This window comes from Mustela putorius, unplaced genomic scaffold (genome assembly GCF_011764305.1).
Source record: "Mustela putorius furo isolate JIRA1106 unplaced genomic scaffold, ASM1176430v1.1 tig00000275_pilon_pilon_pilon, whole genome shotgun sequence".
Classification (NCBI taxonomy): Eukaryota; Metazoa; Chordata; class Mammalia; order Carnivora; family Mustelidae; genus Mustela; species Mustela putorius.
This window is the reverse complement of record NW_025421341.1, coordinates 2,276,780-2,300,682: the sequence shown is the minus strand read 5'-3', so window position 1 is coordinate 2,300,682 and position 23,903 is coordinate 2,276,780. Positions and strand designations below refer to the sequence as shown.

The 23,903-nt window shown below is 39.0% G+C and overlaps 1 protein-coding gene and 1 long non-coding RNA gene across 3 annotated transcripts in view; one reads left to right on the top strand and one right to left on the bottom strand.

Annotated features, from left to right (window-relative positions):
- Positions 1-23,903, top strand: part of DNAH7 (dynein axonemal heavy chain 7) — a 254,346-nt gene that overhangs the window by 87,050 nt on the left and 143,393 nt on the right. Inside the window, 7 exon segments of the mRNA XM_045078496.1 lie at positions 3,420-3,632; positions 7,084-7,193; positions 11,502-11,670; positions 13,854-13,956; positions 14,077-14,204; positions 18,886-19,098; positions 20,766-20,864. Coding sequence (XP_044934431.1) covers positions 3,420-3,632; positions 7,084-7,193; positions 11,502-11,670; positions 13,854-13,956; positions 14,077-14,204; positions 18,886-19,098; positions 20,766-20,864 — 1,035 coding nt within the window.
- Positions 163-16,276, bottom strand: LOC123391637. 2 transcript variants are annotated; one of them, XR_006606325.1, is made up of 4 exons: positions 16,227-16,276; positions 15,983-16,100; positions 2,855-3,281; positions 163-562 (listed from the first exon to the last, which is right to left on the bottom strand). It is a non-coding gene; the product is annotated as an uncharacterized LOC123391637 (long non-coding RNA). The 2 variants fall into 2 exon arrangements; XR_006606326.1 differs by having other exon boundaries at positions 2,855-3,079.

Below are 23,903 nucleotides of genomic sequence, written 5' to 3'. Positions count from 1 at the left end.
AAAATCATGGAATTTAAATATATTTTTGACATGGAGTTTGGTATTATTGTCTTTAGCTCTAAGGTACTGTTGAATGCTGATAGTGTTAAGGTTTGAGAGAAACTAATATCTCTGTAACCAGGCAGACCCCATAGAGGAAGGAGCTGTGTGACACATGCTTAGTTCTGTCAAACTTAGCAACAAGTCATTTATTTCTATCCTGTAGAAAGGAATAAGGGCAGAGGGGAAATCAGGGTTTTCCCAGAAAAAGTCTGTCTTCATGGAACACAGGCCATTGGGGAACAGGGGTTTCCCTCACAGCAGTAAGCTCTTGGAGTTACTTGTGGGCTCTTGGCTTCAAGCACCGTATGTATTTTTCTTTTTGTTCAGTGAGTCTAGAGAATTCATTTTCTCTCTTTACTTTTAAGCTACCACTTGTCAACCTCCCCACACAGAGGGTTTCCTCTCTCACCAATGCAGGCTACCGCGGCAACGTGAGATTCCTGGGTCTCCCTCCTTGCTTGCTGGTCAGCTCTCCAAATCACGATACTAACTTTATCACTAGCCACTGTGGGGACATAGTCTGCAGGGAACAAAGAAGTAAATGTGAGCAGATTAGACAAATTTGTAGGCATCTTCCAAATTTCTTCCGTTTAAATGTGGTATTTATCAAACCTCTACTCCTCTGTCAAGTCCATGTTTTTATTTGGTCTCACTCTAAGCAACCTGCAAAAGGCAGGAGTTGATGTCCAGCATTAAATGTAAATGATACCTTTTTCAAGCTTCCAGTTCTCTCCCAAGCAGAATTTGAATCTCGAGGGACACGTAGTTCAGGTCACTCCCATGACCACGTGTCCTCTACTCAAAGCGATCTGCCGTAATTCTTATCACATTGCATGAAGATACAAAGAGGAGTTTTGTTTTGTTTATAGCAGAGATTGGGTTATTTACTGACTCATTTATCAGTCTATTCAGTTCTTCTCTGCTCATGTCACATGATGCAAGTATGGAGTTGTTCGCAGAGAAAGGGAGATGAGAACCTGTGCTACTTGAGGGTGATTCAGTGTCGCAGACTCAAAAGTTCTTAGCAAGTTACACCTCTGTTTGCTGCTCACAAGACTGCCCTCTTCTGTTGCATTTTATGGTGCTTTCATAGCTAAGGTTCATGATATGAAATTAAGCTTTGTATGTGTCCTAAAAAATTAATTCCTAGTCATCTGCTTGCGACTCCCCTGTTTCATGAAGCCTTTGATCGCGATCTGCGCACCTTGTGCCTGCTTGTCTTTCATCCGTGTTTAGGCCCTTCAAGTTCTGTAGCAGCAACATGAAAGGCTCACGTTTTAGTATTCTATAGCCCTGCTGGTGTTTTAAAAATTTAACATGTAGTTTTATCATGGGAGGCTAGCATATGTTCTAGGATTGTATGTGTTGATCATTTTTCCCCTAATTAATGTGCGGTTCATATTTGAAACTGATGACTTTGGTGGAGCTCGAGACTCTTGGCAGCCTCTTGGGGCACTGGATACTTCCACTTCCCGCAAACATCCCAAGTTGTCTGGAGCTTGATGTTACAGAAGCCCTATGTGTCACACCGTCATGCTCCCAAAGGACCTGTCTGATTTCTTTACGCAGTGAATGGTGATTGTGGAACCAGTCTGCATGAGGCATGAGAGGGACTGTAAAATGAATGAAAGAATTGCTGCTATCACCGAGCTCAGGATATGGCAAATACTGTGTGATTTTGAGTCATTGTATCATTGCATATGTAGAAGGATCTAGGTTTGATAAAAATATTTGATTTCAGATAGGGTTTGTTTTGGCAGAATGTAATAGTAGTTACCTTTAGATTCATCTGCTCACTCCCTGTGCAGAATGGTTCACAAAGAAGAAAATGTAACAGAAATGCTATCAATATCATGATTGTTTTCCCTATCTCTCTAATCTAAATTATCATTGATTCATATAATATTGTTCCTAAAGAACTCAGTTTATCACAGTTTGAAGTTAAATTTTCATTCTAAATCTGGTTTCCTAGTATAGGAGAAAACATTCTGCTCCTGTGTGTAGTAATAAATTCTTATGGACATATAATTTGTACTGTCAGGTCTAAACATTAAATTTTTATTTTATGTTTTGTGTTGAATTATAGGCTGTAGGAACCAGTAAGGTTCACATGATCCTCACTTTTACTGATGAGAAAACTAAGATGCGCCCAATGGTGTGGCTTAGGTTCTTAGAATCAAATTGGTTCTTACTAATTTATATGTTCAACATACTTAAATTCACTAATTGATTCCAAGAATTTAAACACTTACATCTACTGAAACATAGGTGGGACAGAAGTTTACGTTTCACTGCGTAGGAAGAGAATTAATAGCAATCGATCAGGTAAATAATATGATGGCAACAGTGTTCAAGCACCAAACTTTTGAAAAAATTACCTTCTTAAGAATAAAGATAGAATCATTCAAGGACTAAGGAAAGTGCCCCTTAGAGAAACAGTTTGCTGTTTGCCGGTCCTTTAAACTTTTTCTTATTCTTGGAAAGGCTTCCTTGGTCCTTGGAAATGCTTCCCAGGACCAATTACCTGGTCCTGAAGGACTGCGATGCACGCCTTGGGCCCAGTGTTTGTTAAATGTTATTGGAGTGGAGGACGCAACCACAGCAGCCTGCTGGGGCCTCCTGACCCTTCCCTTAAGCGTAGCGGTTCTCACTGACTCAAACTTGATTGTCATTATAGACCCTCTTCTTTTTTCTGACTTACTGATTCGGTTTACCCCCACCAAAAAACAGGTCCCAAAGCAAGGCTGGCTGTCAGAACTAGCGCAAGGCTGGCTGTCAGAACTAGCGTTGCTCACCGGCTCAGCAAGCTTACCCAGCAGTCCTGGAGGCCTGGTGGACCACAAGGCCGCTGGAGTCCGGGTCTCGGGGCACTGGTGCTGCTGAAGCTTCTCTTCCTACATCCTTCCGCTCTGCCAGTCTCTGGCGGGCTTTTCGGCACTGGGGATGAAGGCTGGCAGTGGCTTCAGACAGGCATTCTCAGGGCCCTCCAAATGTAGCGAGAAGCGCTGTTTCCCACCCTCGGCCTGTACAGCCGGTCCTGGGAAGAGCGATGATTGGCTCAGGTTGGGTCACGCCTCCTCCCACCCCTTGTGGGCCCCGCAGTGGGGCAAGGTGATGGACAGCTCCCGGGAGCGCGGAGCGGACCGCAGAGGAAATAGACCTGGGAGGGCCGATGAGTAACACAAACCACGTGCGTCCACTGCATCTGGCCAGACTGTCCTTGTTCAGCTAATGCTTTCCTAGCAAGAAAAACAAATTATTTTTAAATTAGGTCATAATGGGGAAAAATGTACAGAAATACCTTATTCAGACTAGCTCAAAATGTTTTTTGTTCAGAAAAATTCTGATTACGATAATTATATCTCATTTTCTTTCAGGCTCTTGAGCAATACTTGGAAAAATGTAACATGCAAATTGATGATATTGTGACTTTGGTCCGTGGCAAACTGTCCAAGCAGAACCGTGTTACTCTGGGAGCCCTGGTGGTGCTGGATGTCCATGCTAGAGATGTCCTCACGACACTTGTGAAAAAAAAAGTTAGTGATGAATCTGACTTCGAGTGGTTAAGTCAGCTTAGGTACTATTGGCAAGTAAGTGATATCACTGAATGTTATTGCGCGACAATTCCAGCTCATAGCTTTTTCATTTGTGCTTGCTTCCTCACATGGGGCATAGTGTCAGTAATACAGGATTTTTTGCTGATGGCTGACTATACCCACACAAGCATTCTCCAGACTAAAGATTAAGGCAGCCAAAGACTGTGTATCATCTGTACAAAAAACTGTATCTTTATCTATACCCAAATCCATACTCAAATGTATAAATACATATACATAGAGACACACACACAAACTGAGTGATTATTAAAAAATTACTCATTTTAAATGAGTCATTATGTTGGCTGAATCTGTAAAATATCAGAACTGGGCAGTTTAAAATTGCATTTTTAGATTTTTTTGATATATCTAAAGAATATTAAAAAATCAGACTTTTATTGTGATTTAATCACAATACGTTTCCTCTTGCTGATCAACTGAAGGAACTGTAAACACGATCGGGAAAGAAGGCTCTATCCGGACACCTGGAGGGGTGGTGACAGTGGTCACGACTGGGAAGGCAGGAGGAGTAGAACAGTTAGCACAGCGGACAAGGTGGGGCCAGCCGAGCGTGGAGGAAGCTGCTGAGGACGTCTGGAGACCCGGACTCAAAAATTCACCCTGTGTCGGGGGGAAAAATCTGAGCAGATTCACGTCTGTGAAAGGCTTAAAGGTATGGAGTGGGAGGAGAAAAGGTCAGGACCAGACCCCGGAAAATCACAGGAGAGGTAGTGGAGAAGAGCTCCCTGCGAGCAATTTTAAATGCCAGACCCTTCCTTTACCAGATTTATGACCTGGGCAAGTTACTTACTGTCTGTAAGTATCCATTTTCTTACCTGTAAAATGGCAATAATATAATATCCACTCTGAAGTGAAAATGAATCGAACAACTAATTAATAAATATAGGAGAACAATGAACTATCAGAGAATTTTTTTTAAATCCCCACTTATATCAAAAAGAATAAAATACCTAAAAACAAACTTAACCAAGGTGGTGAAAGACTCACACACTGAAAACTCTAAGATGTTGGTGAAGGAAATCGAAGAAGACACAAATAAATGGGAAGATATTTTGTTCTTGTGGATTGGAAAATTAATGTTGTTAAAAGGTTCCTACTACTCAAAGCCATCTATAGATTCAATGCAATCCCTGTCAAAATTCCAAAGGCATTTTGCACAGAAATAAAACAGTCCTAAAATTTGTGTGCAGCCATAAAAGGTACCAGAGCCAAAGCAGTCTTGAAAAAGAACAGCAAAGCTGGAGACATCAGGCTCCCTGATTTCAAATTATATTACAAAGCCACAGTAATCAAAACAGAATGGTATTGGCACATGGGTCAATGGAACAGAACAGAGAGCCCAGAAGTACACTTAGGCCTATATTTCAAATAATTTATGACAAAGGAGCCAAGAATATACAATGGAGAAAGAAACGTCTCTTCAATCATAGTGTTGGGAAAACTGAGCAGCCACGTAGGAGATCCTGAAACTGGGCCACTGTCGCACATCATACACAACAGTGAACTCAAAATGGATGAAAGACAGGAATGTAAGACCTGAAATCATAAAACTCCTAGAAAAAAACAGATGTTAAGCCCCTTAATTCAGTCTTGGCAATGATTTTTTTTTTTTTTTTGATCTGGTAACAAAAGCAAAACAAACAAGTGGGACTACATCAGACTAAAGGTGTCACCCAGCAAAGGAAACCGGAAACAAGATGAAAGACAGCTTCCTGAACAGAAGAAAATACTTGCAAATTGCGTCTGAGAAGTGGTTAACCTCTAAAATATATAAATAACTCCTACAACTCAATAACAAAAACACAAAGTACCTGTTTTGAAAACGATCAAAGGAGCTGAATCGACATTATTCCAGAGAAGACATACAGACAGTTAACAGGTTCACTAAAAGAGGCTCAGCATCGCTCACCGTCAGGGAGATGAAAATGGAAGCCACCGCGAGAGAGCCTGTCGCAGCTCTCAGAAGGAGCTTTATCAAAAGACAAAAGATAACAAACACTGGTAAGGATGTGGGAGAAAGAGCCGTTGTGCAGGGCTGCTGGGAATGTGACTTGTGCAGCCACTGTGGAAAACACGATGGAGTCTCCTCAAAAAATAAAAAACGGAACTGTCCTATAGCCAACAGTTCCACTTCTGGGTATTACCTGAAGAAAACAAAAACACCCGGAAAGGTATGTGCATGCCCACGTTTACTGCAGCGAGATTTCCAGTAAGATATAGCAACAGCCTGAATGTCCACTGACAGGCAAATGAGTAAAGAACATGTGGTAGAGGAGCGCCTGGGTGGCTCAGTGGGTTAGAGCCTCTGCCCTCCACTCGGGGCTGGTCATGATCCCGGGGTCCTGGGATCGAGCCCTGCGTCGGGCTCTCTGCTCAGCAGGGAGCCTGCTTCCTCCTCTCTCTCTGCCTGCCTCTCTGCCTACTTGTCATCTCTGTCTGTCAAATAAATAAATAAATAAAATATTTGAAAAAAAGAACATGTGGTATATATGGAAATGGGATATTATTCAGCTGTTAAAAATGAAATCTTGCCATTTGCAGCAATATGGATTGACCTTGAGGACATTACACTAAGTGAAATGAGTCAGACAAAGACAATATGATCTCAAATGTGCAATTTAAAACAAACCAAGCCCACAGATATGGTGCGCAGATTGGTGGTTTCCAGAGGCTGAGAGTGGGAAGGTGGGAGAAATGGGGGAAGGGAATCAAAAATTGCAAACTTCTAGACATGAATAAGTCGTGGGCGCGTAACACGCTGTATGTTGACTATAGTTAATAATACCATATTGCGTTTTTAAAGTTGCTAAGAGTAAATCTTAAAATTCTTATAAGAAAACTGTACTTACATGTGATGATAGATCTCACCTAGACCTACTGTGATTATTTTATAATATACATGAATATTCGGTAATTATGTTTACAGTTGAAATTAAAGTTATATGTCAATTATACCTTAATTTAAAAAGCACAAGCAAGTAAAGAGAAAAGAAAATACAGGAGAGAAAGGGAACAAATATATTTTCCACAGATACCTATGGAAAAAGTTGAAGCCAGTGACTTCAGATTTTCCAAGGAGATTAGATATTCAATTCTTCTACTGAATTAATGATGTCTGATTGGAATTTTTAAAGGATTTTTTATTTATTCATTTGAGAGAGCGAGAGCACTGGGTGGGGGGAGGGGCAGAGGGAGCGGGAGAAGCCGAGCAGGGAGCCTGACCCCGGCCACATCCCAGGACTCTGGGATCACGACCTGAGCCAAAGGCAGACGCTTAACTGACTGAGTCACCCAGCTCCCTCTGAAAAGTGAATTTTAAAGATGTTGTTTCTAACTTGACAGTTATTTGTTAAGGAGCTTGCGATTTCATATTACTTAAAATGTTGTTATTTAAATTAACTTCATTTTCTCTGATTTCTCCTAGGAGAATAATTTAGAAACAAAGATGATCAATGCTGGCTTACGGTATGGATATGAGTATCTGGGTAATTCCCCTCGACTGGTTATTACTCCGCTCACTGATCGATGTTACAGGTAAACTCACTAATTTAAGGGTCTATTGGAAATAAATTTCACCCTTAGACCACTAAATCTTTAAAAGAAAAAGATTATCTTCCACTTGGCAAATGTATCCTATGTTATCTTTTCCTAGACTCTTTTATTTTTTTTTTAAAGATTTTATTTATTTATTTGACAGACAGAGATCACAAGTAGGCAGAGAGGCAGGCAGACAGAGAGGAGGAAGCAGGCTCCCTGGTGAGCAGAGAGCCTGATGTGGGGCTCGATCTCAGGATCCTGGGATCATGACCTGAGCCAAAGGCAGAGGCTTAACCCACTGAGCCACCCTGGCACCCCTTTTCCTAGGCTCTTAATATGTTTCTCAACTTGATCTTCAATTTCTCTTTCTCTGCTGGCTTTTTCCTCTTAGCTCTGGAGATAAGTATTGCCCAATATTGCTATTGTTATTCACATTGTGCATTTCATCTTTATTCTTGAAACTTTCTCTTTGTTTTGGATCCTTTGAGGCAGACTGCTGTTTCCCCTGAAACACGGAATTTTCTAGATTTCTGTTTTCATGTGGTGGTTTGTCTCATGATTCATAGTTTCCCAAATGTTCAAGTCCACTTGCAGGCTTTAATAGCCTACATTCTGAAGATCCACAAGTCTGTATCTCCAGCCAAGGTCTCCCCTGTAAACTTGTGCTTCATGCTTTCTGGATATCTCCATTAGGTAACTCATGAGTATTTACACTGAAATTTTTTTCTATTATGCTTCTGAACAATAAAAGGGCTTTAACAACTTTAATCCAAGTTTGCATTTCCCATATTCCAAGTTGTCTCAAGAACGAAATTAAAGTGTTATTTTTTTCAGATGGTCGAAGTCCATTTAGGTCTAACATCAAAGCCAACATCTTTCATCCACTTTGAAATTCCCCTTCTCTCCCAGCTTGAGCTTGACACAAGCCCAAGACCTTTATCCGGGGAGGCAAGTGTGGTCAATCTTTCGTCAGTTTTTTTCTTCTTTTGTCAGTTTTATCCCTGTCCTTTGCATTCATCCCTCCATAGCTCACCCGTGGCTCCTCCAGTCTTGGGGTTGACGGAGGAGGGGAGAAGCAAAGGGAGAGGTGGTTTCATGGGTGACAAGTGTCTTGTGTGGAAACTATCTCTTGGCTGTTTAGTGTCCTCGATGAAGACACAAGCTTAGATGTGCCATTTATGTTGGTTCTTTGGAAATCCTCCCCACCCCACCCCGCTACCAGTCACCTGTGGAAAATACCTTCTCTGGTGGGTGCTGATGACTTGCTTCAGCCTCTCTCTGAGGTCAGCTACACACAGACACTCACCTTGGTGTCTTCTCTGGTGTTAGGTGGGCCTCCTCCACAGAGTCCCATTCAACATGACCCAAATCTAGCTTCCTTCTGGTGGGATCTAGAGCTGGTCAGTTGATAAATACACATTTATTTTGCCAGTAGTATGACTACATCTCTCTTACTGTCACTGTTTTCCCCAGCTCTGCCCTCAGGAATAGCTATAGACATTCTCTTGACTTGAAATATTTTAAGTCATAATTGCACTCGCCGTTCCTGTGTTACACAAACTCCAGGGGTCGGTCAGTGAGCCAAGGTTTCTGAAGAGTTCTCTAAAGCCCCTCAGGTAGTTTGGGAGAGGGGCAAGCTCATTCTTCTCTACAGAGGGACCGGAAATAAACAACACACTAACAGCTCTTTCCAAAGATCTTTAATCTTGACCTCTCTTTTACAAGCTTCCTAGCCACTTTCTGTATGCCTGGTGCTAGGTGACCAATGTCCCTATCTGTAAGATAAGATGATCTGGCATAGATTGCTCTATTTATATTCTGTTATGCATTTCTTATACCTGGTATTTATATTTTTTACCAAAACTTTATCATTGTCTTAACTCACCATTGCTTCTTCCTTTGCCTTCTTTCTGGTTTCATTTTTCTTCTTACTAGGCAATATCCTTTAGTAATGGTTTCAGCGAAGCTCTGCAAGTAGTGAGCTCTAACAGTCTTTGTCTAAAAATGCCTTTTTAGACGAAATATGGTCTTCATTCTTTTATTAAATGATAAGATAGCTAGGTATAGAACTGTAAGTGAACCTAGTTTCCCCTCAGGTCCCTGGAGATACTGTTCTCCTGGTGTTCATTGGTACTGTTCAGTTGTCTGTTACTGCGTTTCCTTTGTAGGTAATTTTTTTTCTATCGTGGTTTTTAAGATTTCCTCTTTATTGTTGAGGTTCACTGTAATGTAACTATATGTGGGTGAGTTTTTATGTATCCCACTTGAGACTTTTCAGTTCATATCTTTCTTCAATTCTGGTAAATTCTCAGCCATTCATTTTTACTTTTTTATTTGGGTGGGGGAGGGAGTGAGAAGGAGGGTAGAGAAGATGGGGAGAGAGAACCTTAAACAGTCTCCCATGCCCAGTGCGTGGACCCTGAGATCATGAGCTGAGCTGAAACTGAGTCAAATGTTTAACCTGCTGAGCCACCCAGGTGCCCCACAGCCAATGCTTTTTAGATTTTGCTTTTTTCCTGTTCACTTTTTTTTTTCTTTGTCTCTCAGCTTTTCTGATATCCCATCTTGGTCTCTTCCTGGGTGATTTCCTCCTATTTATTTTGTGTATAATTCTGCTCTTTATGTTTACTCTGCCATTTAATCTGTTAACTTTCTAAAAAGTCCAATAACTGTATTTTTTATTGCTAGATTTCAAGTTTTCTCTTTTATGAAACTGATTTTTCTCACAATTTTCTTACGTCTCTTGCTTTTTAAATTTATTTTAGAGAAAGAGAAAGTGGGTGGGGGGGAGGAACAGATGGAGGTGGGGGGAAGTCAAGCAGGTTCTGTGTTGAGTATAGAGCATGATGCGGGGCTCAATCTCACGACACTGAGACCACATCTGAGCCAAAACCGAGAGTTGGACCCTTAACCAGTAGTACCACCCAGTCGGCCCTGTCTATTGCTTTTTGTTTAAGATTTCATTAAATAAACCATCAGGAAACCCGAGTACCATGTATATGGTAATTCTCCCGCACCTCTGTCCATCTGCCACTGCAAGTCAGACTCTTAACTTTGATGTCTCTCTCTCTCTCTCTCTCTGTGGTTTTACTTATGAGCTCATTTTGGGAAAGGGTTGTTTTCTCAGCTGTGGAGGTGTCCATGTGGAGCAGTGTCACATTTATCTCTTAAAAGAGCTTTAGAGTTTTCTTTGGTCCAAAACAACATTTCAGTGTTCATTTCTCAGTTTGGGTTCATGTGCCCATGGATACTGAAAATTTTGGCCCTACCCCCACGAAGGGTTTCCACTGGGAGCCGCCATGAAGGGTGCGCTTCCTGTCTCCTCTGTAAGCCGCCATGAAGGGTGCACTTCCTGTCTCCTCTGTAAGCCGCCATGAAGGGTGCGCTTCCTGTCTCCTCTGTAAGCCGCCATGAAGGGTGCCCTTCCTGTCTCCTCTGTCTCCTCTGTAGTTGATCTTCGTCTTTCTTGAGTAGGCTGCTAGAGTAATTTCAGTTTCCATTTAGAGATAAACCAGCTTTCCAAGGCTTTTGGGTTTATATACGTGAATCCATTCCAGCTCTTCACCTTACTCAATATAAGAATTTTTCTGTTTGGGGGCATCTCTATGGCACCGTTGGTTAAGCATCCAACTCTTGGTTTTGGTTCAGGTCTTGATCACAGGGTTGTGAGACTGGGCCACGTGTCGGCCTCTGAGCTCAACACGGAGTCTGCTTAAGACTTTCTCTGTCTCTCTCTGCTCCCCGCGCCTCCTTGCTAGATCTCTCTCTCAAATAAATAAATCTAAAAAAAAGAAAAAAAAGAATTTTTCTGTTTCCGTGTGGTTGTAAATACACTTGCGTGTGTTTGTATGCAGATCCCAAAACAACACGCGCCTCTCTAGCTTTAGCACTCAATTACCAATGGCTTTGCATTCCCTCTTCACTGGTGATTTCTCTTTCATGCTTTTGAAATGGCTGGTATTTCAAAAGTTACTATTTGGACTTTTTTGTGGAGCATTTCTGAGTGCTTGCAGTTGCGGGGAGGGGTGGTTTGGCGTCAGCAGAATTCCCCATTTTGACCAGGATCAGCGTTGAATTCCAAGTGTGCTTGCTCTGATTCTGTCCTTTATAATCAGCGCTTCAGAAGTGAAATACAGTAACAGGTAAAGTAGGCCACCATCAGAGATTCTCAGAGGTTCATGGGAAGGAAGAAATTATTGAAGAGGAAGTGGCAAATTTGGCTCTCAGTTTAAACTTCTCCTCTTTCCATAATATATATTAAAAATGACATTATCTTATAAAGATTGCTTATTTCTTCTATTTCAGAACCTTGTTTGGAGCCCTCCACCTGCACCTTGGAGGAGCCCCTGAAGGGCCAGCTGGCACTGGAAAGACCGAAACTACCAAAGATTTAGCAAAAGCAGTGGCCAAACAATGTGTTGTTTTCAACTGTTCTGATGGGTTGGATTATCTGGCTTTAGGAAAATTCTTTAAGGTTTGAATTGACTCATTTCTTTACAAAATAACAGCTCAGAGAGGGAAGTTATTTATAATGAAACAGAATGTCATGCAAGTAAAAGACTTACTGTAAGTTAAGTAAAATAAGCACTATCTCTATTCTCCAGAGAAGTGGGGTTATTTCACAAGCTTACCGGAGAAGGAGCTCTACTCCTGTCTCCAGTGCCTGCTGCTGTGGGTCAGTATGACTTATAGAAAGGAGGGCTGTGCCTTCAGTATGTTGAGGCCGCTAAAAATTTGAGAACCACGACATCATGTAAAGACTGTGGGAAATCTAAAGTCTTTAATCTGTAGCTCTTATTATTAACCAGTTAATGATTCAGTAATTTACTTTTCATAGATACTTTGTAGTTAATCTTTTCTTGCAAACTTAAAATTCTTGTTGGGTTTTTTTTTTTTTTTCTTATACTGAGTCAGATTCCCACTCTACAGATTCCCATCTGTAAGATTGCAAAAGAAGAATTAAAAATGTAACATTCCTGTCTATAAAGCTGTGACTCATTGGTCATTTTAGCCCTTTGTTGCTAACTGGCTGTTATTCTTTAAAATGTTAGTTGGAACAGCTAAACATAGAATTACCCATTAGAGATTATAGGTTCTGTTTATTTATGTCTGTTTTTCTGAAAGATTCTGTAATTCTGATTTTTTAAGATTCTGTCATTATTTTCCAAAATTTCTTCAGAAAAGGTAACATTTAAAAAGAAATCCAAACTAACAAGAAATACATATACCAATCCTACCCTATACAGTAAGCTGTTCCTGGCTGGCATAGGCAAGGTTATTTTATAACAGATTGGGAATATAAAAAAAAAAAGTCTCTATATTTGTGATGCTGAAACAATTAGGATAAGATTTTAAAAGTCAAAATTATAATAACATCAAGAAAACATTTGAATGACAAATGACCATTTTAATCATACTCTGTAGTGATATACAACCTTGTTGTCATGATTTTTAAGAAAGAATAGTAAGTCAAAAAGAGTCTCTGTGTAGTTTAGTTTGAATAGCCATTATATTCCTAAACATTTAAGAAAAGTCTGGCACGTACTACTCAATTTTTGAATGATATTCTTAATTCCTTGATACAGCATATACTTTTAGTATTAAAGTTGCTTACTGATAAGTATATATTGGTTATATAGATACTTTGTGTGAGGATCATGCTGAATAATAGGGTACAGGATCAAAAAGACATGGGAATTGCTATTAAGAACCTCACAATTCTGATAACTATATGAATGTGTGACTCATAAGTATTTTTTGTTTTCTGTGGTTTCTAATCCTCTTATTATATGTAGAGATTAAAGTCATAGTAGCTAATAAAAATGTGCTATTCTTTGAAATGGACAGAATTTTCATTTAATTCGGTGTGGTCAGTAGATGGAACTGTGTACAAATCCAAGGTCAGCCCCTATTAGCTCTGTGGCCTTGTACTAATTACTTAACATCTAGTGTGATACAGTCTTAGTTTCTTTGCATCAAAGATACATGCATCATGCCTGAAACATACCAGCTACTCAGTGAAACACACACACACACACACACGTGTGTGTGTATATATACACACATACAATCTACAGAATGCAGATTCAATAAATATTGAATTGATTTTTTTAAGTAAATTTGAATTTGGCTGAGCTACTCAAGCTTGGTGGTCCAGTTTTCTTTAATGCCCAAATGGCACATATTTGTGGGTAGCTGTGAGTTAGAAGTACAAACTAGGGCCTCAAACTGTGTAAGTTGTCTATTAAGGGACTCAGACCACAAAATAGTCTCATTAGCAACAGACGTCATCTTATTTAGAGAATTATTACAATCTACTCTATGAAGTTCATATAGAAAAAGCAAACAGAATCATCTTGTATATAAAAAGCAAGAAAGACTTTGAGATTACGGGTATACATCTAAATGTCAAAAGATACACAGAAAGTAAAAAGCTATCGATCAAATGGACAGTTTTCCAATTGATCAAACTCCTTACTCCTGTAGAATAATGGATTTCTAAAAATAATAATAATATGCTGTCTTTAAAGATAAAGGTGAATAAGCAATTTCCTTGATAGGATATTAAATCCTTGAAAATATCAGGTGAAAATGCAACATTTCAATGCAATATTTAATCAGATAAAATTGAAAAATTTCATTACTCTTTTCTCCCAGGGACTGTTATCTTGTGGAGCCTGGGCTTGCTTTGATGAGTTTAACAGAATTGATTTGGAAGTACTGTCTGTGGTTGCTCAACAAATTCTTACTATCCAAAGAGGTAATGGACTGGTTTGTGTTTGCATTATGTCAGAACAGTAGAAATATGGAGGATGACAGATGGCACAAGTTGCATTTAAGTGTGGAATTGCTAAGTCATTTCATTCTTGATGACCCACAGGTATTAATGCAGGTGTCGATATACTAGTGTTCGAAGGAACTGAGTTAAAACTTGACCCTACATGTGCTGTCTTTATAACCATGAACCCTGGATATGCTGGGCGATCAGAACTGCCGGATAATCTGAAGGTACAGAAGGGCTAATTAGATCATCTGTTTCCTTTCTGTACTATACTAAGTTAATACGTAAAAAGAAAGGATACCCTCTCCTTGAATTTTATGCAAAATATTTGTTTTGGACATTGTATTTTAGAAAACTGTTTCAGAAAACAATTTTACTTTTTTAAAGATTATATTTATTCATTAGAGAAAGAGAGACAGAGCACAAGCAGAGGGAGGGGCAGAGAAAGAGAGAGAAGCAGGCTCCCTACTGAGCTGGGAGCATGACGTTGGGGCTTGATCCCAGGACACTGAGATCATGACCTGAGCTGAAGTCAGATGCTTAACTACCTGAGCCATCCAGGTGCCCCTTGAAAATCATTTTTAAAAGCTTTGAATACCGTTAAAAAGTGAATGAGCAAAGTGGATGCAACTTCCAAACTGACATTTAAAGACTGATAATTACAGAAAACTAGAAAATATAGGAAATACTGAAAAAGATACTCATTCTATTGCTTACTATATTGTATCCTGCAGTTTTAAATATCTCTTAAAAGGCAAATTTTAAATGGTAGAATCCAGCAGTTGTGAATGTTGTTGTTGTTTTTTCAGGTTAATATTATGAGAATTTTCCCATTGTTACAAACATAATTCAAACTGTAAATAAATTTACGGAACTGCATATTACTGTTGGACACTTAGGTTGCTTTTAGTTTTCCTTCATCATAAATAATATTGCAATGGGCAGTTTTTACTTGAGATTTTTGTCTTTTAAAATATTTCCTTAAATATGGTCATAAGACAAAGAGCTGTGTTGCGAAATAGCCTCCCAACAGAGGTTGAAATAATTCACAGCCCACATCAATTCTCAATTGACCTTTATACCCAACACTAATTTATTTTTCCTGATAAAAGAAGCAAAGCACTTTGCTAATTGAATAGACTAGACTCTTCACTTAAAAAAAAAAAAACAACAAAAACTTGATTATGAGAGAAATAGGACATTCCCCTGTATCTTGGGCATTTTTTTTTATTTATTGCATTTTATTTTTTTGCATCTATGGCTAGAGCATGGAGAACAATGTTGAAGAATAATGCAGTGGTAACTGCAGATCCAAAGCCAAGTCTTCCGACTCGAAGCTGGTCTTCCCATGTTAGGCTGACAGCTTCTTAGACTAGTTGAGGAATTTTTCTTTTCCACTGAAGACACTTTTGAAGATTTATTTATTTATTTATTTGACAGAGAGAGATCACAAGTAGGCAGAGAGGCAGGCAGAGAGAGAGAGAGAGAGGAGGAAGCAGGCTCCCTGCTGAGCAGAGAGCCTGATGCGGGACTCGATCCCAGGACCCAGAGATCATGACCTGAGCTGAAGGCAGCGGCTTAACCCACTGAGCCACCCAGGCGCCCTGAAGACACTTTTGATTCGACTAATTGCTACAATGCATTTCAGTATTTCCATTCCATGCACTTTTATGTATTAGATGAGATGTTTTAATACTTTGCCTTAGTGAAGGAAGGTATGATTAAAAAATAAAAACTGGTAAATCCTCTTTTATCCAAGAAGCGTTCTGCAGTTTTCATTGCGAATTACATTTGAGGAGCTATTTTTGTAGTAGTTTTTTGTTTGCCTACATTTTTCTTTTCTTCAGTAGTTCACTCTGAATACATAGTATTTGTAAAGGCAAAAACCTGTGACTAGCTAATCATATAAGCGGGAGCTATTGTTAGCGGGGTCCGTTCATGTGCTATGCAGAATGTGTCACAGTCTTATGGGCTATGCGTGTTGAAATGGCGTCAAAATACCCACCTAGTGGTTCTGTAGGTGATGCATCTTCTCCTTCAGGCCAAAAGCTGCTCTCAACTTCTCATAGCTTTGTTGTTCTTCCTACTGTGCAGTCTTCTTGGTTAGAGCTGCCACAGAACATCTGTTTTCAAGTACAAATGGAAATACCGAACAGTTCTGAAAAAATGTCTTAGTCTGAAAAGAAAGAAACAGATCTTCCTTAAAGGGGGGGGGGGAGCCCACAAAAAACAAACAACAAACAACTTACTAAGATGCAGAGAATGTCTTTAGAGTCGTCTTTGAGGCGTTCCTCTTCACCCAGTGACTCAGCCTGTCGCCAAAACCAGGCATTATCATTCTCGCTGCTCTTCCGTAGTCCCAGGCCACACATTCCTTCCATCCCCCCTCATTCTTCCGCTGTGTGTCTTACTGCAGCAGCTCACTTGTCTCCAGTCTCTTCCCTACGAAAATAAGCTACTGTGAATTCCCCATTATAATCCTACCGGTGTCTTCGAAGCAATCGAATCCTATAGTTTCCAGACTTAAGAAGCTATTGCGTTTTGTTGTTGTTGTTTTGCCTACAGAAAAAAGTTCAAAGTTCTTGGCCTGATCTACAAGAACCTTGGAACTCGGACCCAGTTGTATCTGTCCTGCCATCTCCCTACACCGATGTTTTCATGGAAATAGTCCCATTTTGACATCCTATACATCGAGATAAGATCTGCATAGTGAGCAATTGCTGAAGCTCATTGCTACATTAGAGATGCTGTGTTTAATATTAAAACTATTCTGAAGAATCAGTATTCGATAAACTTCTCAGAATAGCTGCATGTTAGAAGCCATGGTGAAATGGAGATATTCTAGATCTTCTAATGTCACAAAGTCAATAACCTGGTGTATAGCTTTTTACAGGGATAATGCTCGTGTTGATTACCTGTATCACAATTTATTCAAGCCCTGGTAAGATACCTGAGCTATACTCTTCTTTTAGACTCAAGAAAGTACGTCATTGGCTAAGCCAAAATCAAACTTAATTTTTTTAAGAGCACTAAATTACCTTTAAACATATTGCTATTACTAACAAATTATTTCTCACACCATATCCTATCAGTATTTTTCACATACTGAGAACCATTGAATTAGAATATTCACCTAAAAATATTCTGAGTGGGATGCTTTTCTCTGTGATCAGTGGGAATCCATGTTAAATCGATTCCCATTGGGTGATTCTGAGCAGACGAACATCATGATGACCCCATGAAATGTCTTTACCACTGTCCATTTTTGTTCTCTTGGCCACGATTTGTCTGTTCTGTGGTGTTCCACGGCCATATTGCTAGTGTGTCTGAGACACTCTGAATAGGAATTTGTGAAATATCTGATGTGATCAGGGGGAAACCTACACCACGCAGACCTGGATGTTCACCTGAAACTAACAGCAGTTAATATTGTCCTAGAAAGACCACACCACCCGAACCAAGTCAGGGACCCACTGACTGACCAGCTCATTCATTCATTCTTTTATTCATGAAAAGAAATAGTTGTTGAGAACCTTCCCTTTTAAAGAGGTACCATCTGTATAGTAATTCTCTTACATTCTCTTTTCCTCAAGTATGTAGCGGTTTCCAGCACTTGCTTAAGCTTCTCTCTTCCCAGTTTATTTGCTCAAGCTGTATATTTTTAACATTTTATTCTTTATTTAATGGTCACCATACTGAAAGAGCAGTCCTAAGCCTCTAGTTAGTAATTAACATAACACACTGGAAGGCTCTTGCTCAATGCCAGTCTTTTATTTGTTCTCAACCTGGAATAATCATAACAGATCAGTTAGGCAAGATGTCTTTTTTTCCTATTTGCCTTGTGTTTCAGGAAACTCAATGAATTCCTAGAAGATATTTACAAACTATCTGAACAAAATTACCCTTTTTTTTTTTTTTATGAATGCCTAGCTGTCTCAGTCACTACAGCGTGTGCCTCTCAGTCTTGGGGTTGGGAGCTCAAACCCCACAGTGGGCATGGAGCTCACTTTGAAAAAAAAATTGCCATTTTTCTCTTTAGTACACAAAGGTCCTGACTTACTGTATGAGCTATTGAAGTAGGCCCCGACACATACTAGCATTCTAAACTTAAATTTTCTTTCTTTCTTTCCTTTTTTTTTTTTTAAAGATTTTATTTATTTATTTGACAGCGAGAGAGATCACAGGTAGGCAGAGAGGCAGGCAGAGAGAGAGGAGGAAGCAGGCTCCCTGCTGAGCAGAGAACCTGATGCTGGGCTCGATCCCAGGACCCTGAGATCATGACCTGAGCCGAAGGCAGAGGCTTAACCCACTGAGCCACCCAGGCGCCCCTAAACTTAAATTTTCTTAAAGACTGACATGGTGGCTACAAATTCAAAAAGGTTGAAAATATCTCAAAATACCTTATTTATCTAACATAGGCTTGTTATTGGGAGTTATCTGATTAGCCTGCAGACTACAACTAAACAGATTCCAAGACAGCCTCGCTTGAAGCCTGGTCTCCCAGTAGCATGCATTTTCTCACCAGCCCAGATGAAAAGCTGAGCTTTTGGACATCCCAGCAGACTTGAATATATCTTCCCTATAACCTGTCCCTTCCCAAGAAGAATAGAGCATAAGTGATACTCAGCATGTGATTTAATAATTCACCCAAAATCTAAGTATCATGAATGTTTGTGAGTGTTCTCAAAGCATAACGTAAGGAAAAACAGTGATACAGAAGTTAATGATATTTATTATATAACAATTACAAAAAAAAACCCTTTTTTAAAATGTTTTTATCTATATGATCTGGATGTTGTAATCGAAAGTTATTGCAGAAAAGCTACACAGTCATAACACGTTAGGAAATACACAGTAGGGTTGCCTTACAATGGTCTTTTCCAAAATACCTTTTTTGCACTCCTCCAGGCTCTCTTTCGGACAGTAGCAATGATGGTGCCTGACTACGCCATGATTGCTGAAATAGTCCTGTACTCCTGTGGGTTTGTCACAGCCCGGCCACTCTCAGTAAAAATCGTGGCTACCTACCGCCTGTGCTCAGAGCAACTGTCCTCGCAACATCACTATGACTACGGCATGAGAGCCGTGAAGTCCGTGCTCACTGCTGCTGGGAATCTGAAGGTAGACAACTCAAGTTCTTTCTTACTCCAGAATTTTCTGTTCCTAAATCGTAGGACCCTGTGTCTTTACAGAGTTCCAGTAACTGGTTGGTTTCATCAGTTGAAAAAATCCAGCTACTGTACCAAAAAAGAGTTGCTCGTTTGCACATGTGAAAAAGGAAATTTTATGATTTGTAAAAACTTAGACATAATTCTTATTGATTTGAATTCTGCTCTGTAATTTTAAATGTTAAATATAGGTACTACCAAAGAATGAAATTCCTTGCTGCCGAGAAATATTTTGAAGGCTTTCAGTCCATATGAACATGTATAGCTTTAAAGGAAATAATGTATAATTAATAAATATATACAAATGTGCCAAAACATTATCAATTGATATAATTATGTGACTACAGCCCATTGTGGACTAGCAGTTACAGATTTGCAATATAATGCTTGCATCTTAAAATGGTATAAATCTATATGGATGGAAAAACTCCAAATATTTTAAGACTTCTGTAACTTTTCATTGAAGATATTTTTGGAGGTGTGAACTCTGTGTATTAGTTCTTTATGAAGCAAAGCAAGGTAGGCTATAGTTAATAGCAAAGTGGAAAATGTGACCTTGGAGTTTATAAAATTTTTATGTTCATGTTTTATAGAAGAAAGGATTTTAAAATATATTCTACATGATTAAGAACAATGACATGCATTTTTATCTTCTGTAATAAACGGTACTGAGAGTTCTGATACATAGTGGTGATATTCCATTTCACATTAGCCTAGAAAAACTGCATGTCATTGTTTTTTGCAATAAGCCAATGCAACTAGAAGTAACAATTTTTATTAACTTAGCGTGTCAGGATTACACTGTGCTCAGATAATGGGAAAGATAATGCATTGTCTAGTGTATGTTATCACTGACATCTTGACTGTGGAATTGAGCTATTAAAGTTATACAGCAAATGAATCCTGCAAATGAATCCTTTCATTCTTTGTCAAAAGCTAATTTAGAATTGTTGAAAGTGTTGGCTTGAATATTTTGAAGTTTGTTTTTATTATATCAAGGAACAATTTAAACATTTGCTTTAAAATGATAGCTTCTCAAATGACAAAATAGACTTTCGACACCTCATAATTTAGGTGTGGTTAGACTGATCCAAAGACACTCTATTGGCAGGATGACCTTTGGCATTAGGTTCTCTGAACTTGACTGCCGGAACCACTGACTTTGTAAGGATGAATCCAGTTAAGTTGGAACATGGAATTTTTTAGGCAGAAAGATTCTAGAGGGAAGGAGTGGGGGTTCTGGAAAATTAAATGCATGATGGTAGGAGAAACTTTGGAGTGAGGTGTTGAATAAAGTATTGAAGTCAAGAGAAATAACTTGAAATTCATATTTTGTGAACTCTGCACACCTTATTATGGGCCTGAGCAACAGGTTCAGAGTTCAACCAGGTTTTTAGTAAACTTTGGGGTTACCACAAGTGTTTTGGGATTTTTTCAAAACCTAAAATTATTAACAATCCAATTAAATGAAAATAAATGAGAAAAGTTTTATGTGGGTTTAAATTGTCTTTGGGGCCTATGTGTGTATACGTGTGTGTGTGTGTGTGTGTGTGTGTGTGTGAACATGTAGGGGGCATACTTAGCTGATGGCAGTATCATCATGAGTATATTTTCTTTTAGCTGAAATACCCAAATGAAAATGAAGAAATTTTGCTGCTTAGATCTATTATTGATGTAAATCTGCCAAAATTTTTGTCCCATGATTTACCACTCTTTGAGGTAAGGATATTTGTCATTTTGGTGTATCAGAATTTTTATAATAATGTATTTATCAAATGTCCAAGTTTGCAAGTCCTTATGAGAAACTTCTACAGAAAATAATGCTATGGCACAGAGAAACATAGATCATTCCATGTTTTACTCGAAGTGTGTTTAGTTCTGTTGTTTTAGGTGACTTTCAAGAAGCTGGGATTTTTAAATTGTACTTTTTTAAAACTGTGCAATGTAAATAAGCACACAAAAGTTACAAAGTCTGCTTGCTGATAAATTGCACTAGAATGTAGGCTCCTTGAAGGAAAATAACGGGTCTAACCCACCACTGAACCCTTTGCACAGAAAAGGTACTTGACAAATGTTTGTAAAATTAAAAATTGAAGAAATTTATTAAAAAGCTTAATTTCTTGGGACACCTGAGTGGCTCGGTTGGGTAAGCATCCGCCTTCAGCTCAGGTCACGATCCCAGGGTCCCAGGAGGGAAGCCATGTATCTGACTTCTTGCTCAGTGGGGAGTCTGTTTCTCCCTCTGCCTGCAGCTCCCCCTGCTTGTACTTTCTCTCGTTCTCTGATAAATAAATCAAATCTTTAAAAAAAATTAAGTAATAAAAAGCCCAATTTCTTTAAAAGAATGTACTGGCTTTTATGAAATTGATATTTTTCAGGATGATCTAAAGGGAGAACTAAGTTTAATAATATGGTGTGCTGGTATCTCTCTGATTTCTGCCTCCGTCATTACATGGCCTTCCCTGGGTGTATTTGTGTTTGAATCTTCTTCTCCTTTCTGTTATAAAGACACCAGTCATTGGACTTAAGGCCCAGTATAACCTTTTCTTAATTTATCTGATTATATCTGCAAAGATCCTATTTCCAAATGAGGTTACGTTTTGAGGTTTTAAATGGGCATGAATCTTTGAAGGGCACTAAGCTGATTAGCCACCACAATGATTAAAATACCTTTGAAATAATTTTTGTATGTTCATTGTTTTAACAAATCCAGGCATTCTTTTTTATCTTTTCTCTACTAAATTGTCTTTGTGCCTTTGTTGAGAATGAATTGTTCAAGTGTGTGGGGGTCTCTTTCTGGGCTCCCCATTGTGTTCCATTGTTATATTTATCTATCATTATACTACTATGAAACTGTCTTTATAATAAGCCTTGAAATTAGATCATAGTTGTCTAACTTTTTAATTTAGAAGTATTGTAAAACTGTAAAATTTCTAGAAGAAAACGGGAGACAGCTCTTGTGACTTTGGGATACACAAAAATTTCTTAAACACAGCACCGAAAGCACAACACATAAAGCAATAAATCGATAAAATAGGCTCTTCAAAATTTAAAAAGTTTCCTCTTTGAAAGGCACTGGTTAGAGGATGAAAGACAAGTTGCAAACTAGGAAAAATATTTGCAAATTTAGATTTATGATGAAGGACTCGTATTCAGAATATTTAAAGAACGGTCAAAACTTACCATTAAAAAAAAAAACATTAAAAATAGACAAAAGATTTGAAGAGGGACTTCACTAAAAGACATACACATAAAGCAAATAAGCACATGCAAAACATTAGTCATCAGGAAATGCACATTGAAGAAGCCGCAGTAAGACAGTGTGACGTACCTATTAGTGTGGGTAAAATTAAAAAGACCAACTCAATGTGCGAAAGGAATCCATCAAAATCCTTGAGGAGAACACAGGCAGCAACCTCTTCGACCTCTGCCGCAGCAACATCTTCCTAGGAACAACGCAAAAGGCAAGGGAAGCAAGGGAAAAAATGAACTATTGGGATTTCATCAAGATCAAAAGCTTTTGCACAGCAAAGGAAACAGTTAACAAAATCAAAAGACAACTGACAGAATGGGAGAAGATATTTGCAAACGACATATCAGATAAAGGACTAGTGTCCAAAATCTATAAAGAACTTAGCAAACTCAACACCCAAAGAACAAATAATCCAATCAAGAAATGGACAGAGGACATGAACAGACATTTCTGCAAAGACATCCAGATGGCCAACAGACACATGAAAAGTGCTCCATATCACTCGGCATCAGGGAAATACAAATCAAAACCACAATGAGATATCACCTCACACCAGTCAGAATGGCTAAAATCAACAAGTCAGGAAATGACAGATGCTGGCGAGGATGCGGAGAAAGGGGAACCCTCCTACACTGTTGGTGGGAATGCAAGCTGGTGCAACCACTCTGGAAAACAGCATGGAGGTTCCTCAAAATGTTGAAAATAGAACTGCCCTATGACCCAGCAATTGCACTACTGGGTATTTACCCTAAAAATACAAACGTAGTGATCCAAAGGGGCACGTGCACCTGAATGTTTATAGCAGCAATGTCCACAATAGCCAAACTATGGAAAGAACCTAGATGTCCATCAACAGATGAATGGATCAAGAAGATGTGGTATATATACACAATGGAATACTATGCAGCCATCAAAAGAAATGAAATCTTGCCATTTGCGACAACATGGATGGAACTAGAGCGTATCATGCTTAGCGAAATAAGTCAAGCGGAGAAAGACAACTATCATATGATCTCCCTGATATGAGGAAGTGGTGATGCAACATGGGGGCTTAAGTGGGTAGGAGAAGAATAAATGAAAGAAGATGGGATTGGGAGGGAGACAAACCATCAGTGACTCGTAATCTCACAAAACAAACTGAGGGTTGCTGGGGGGAGGGGGTTTGGGAGAAGGGGGTGGGATTATGGACATTGGGGAGGGTATGTGCCTTGGTGAGTGCTGTGAAGTGTGTAAACCTGGTGATTCACAGACCTGTACCCCTGGGGATAAAAATAAATGTTTATAAAAATAAATAAATAAATAGATAGATAGATAAATAAATAAATAAAAAGACCAACCATAACAAATATTAGAAGTGTTATACACTGCTAGAGTGAATGCACAATAATACAACCACTTTGTAAAGCAGATAGTGTTTTAAATATTAAACACATAACCCCCATATTATCCATGTTTTCCAATCTTCAGTATTCAACCAAGAGAAATGGAAGTAAGTCATTTGTCCA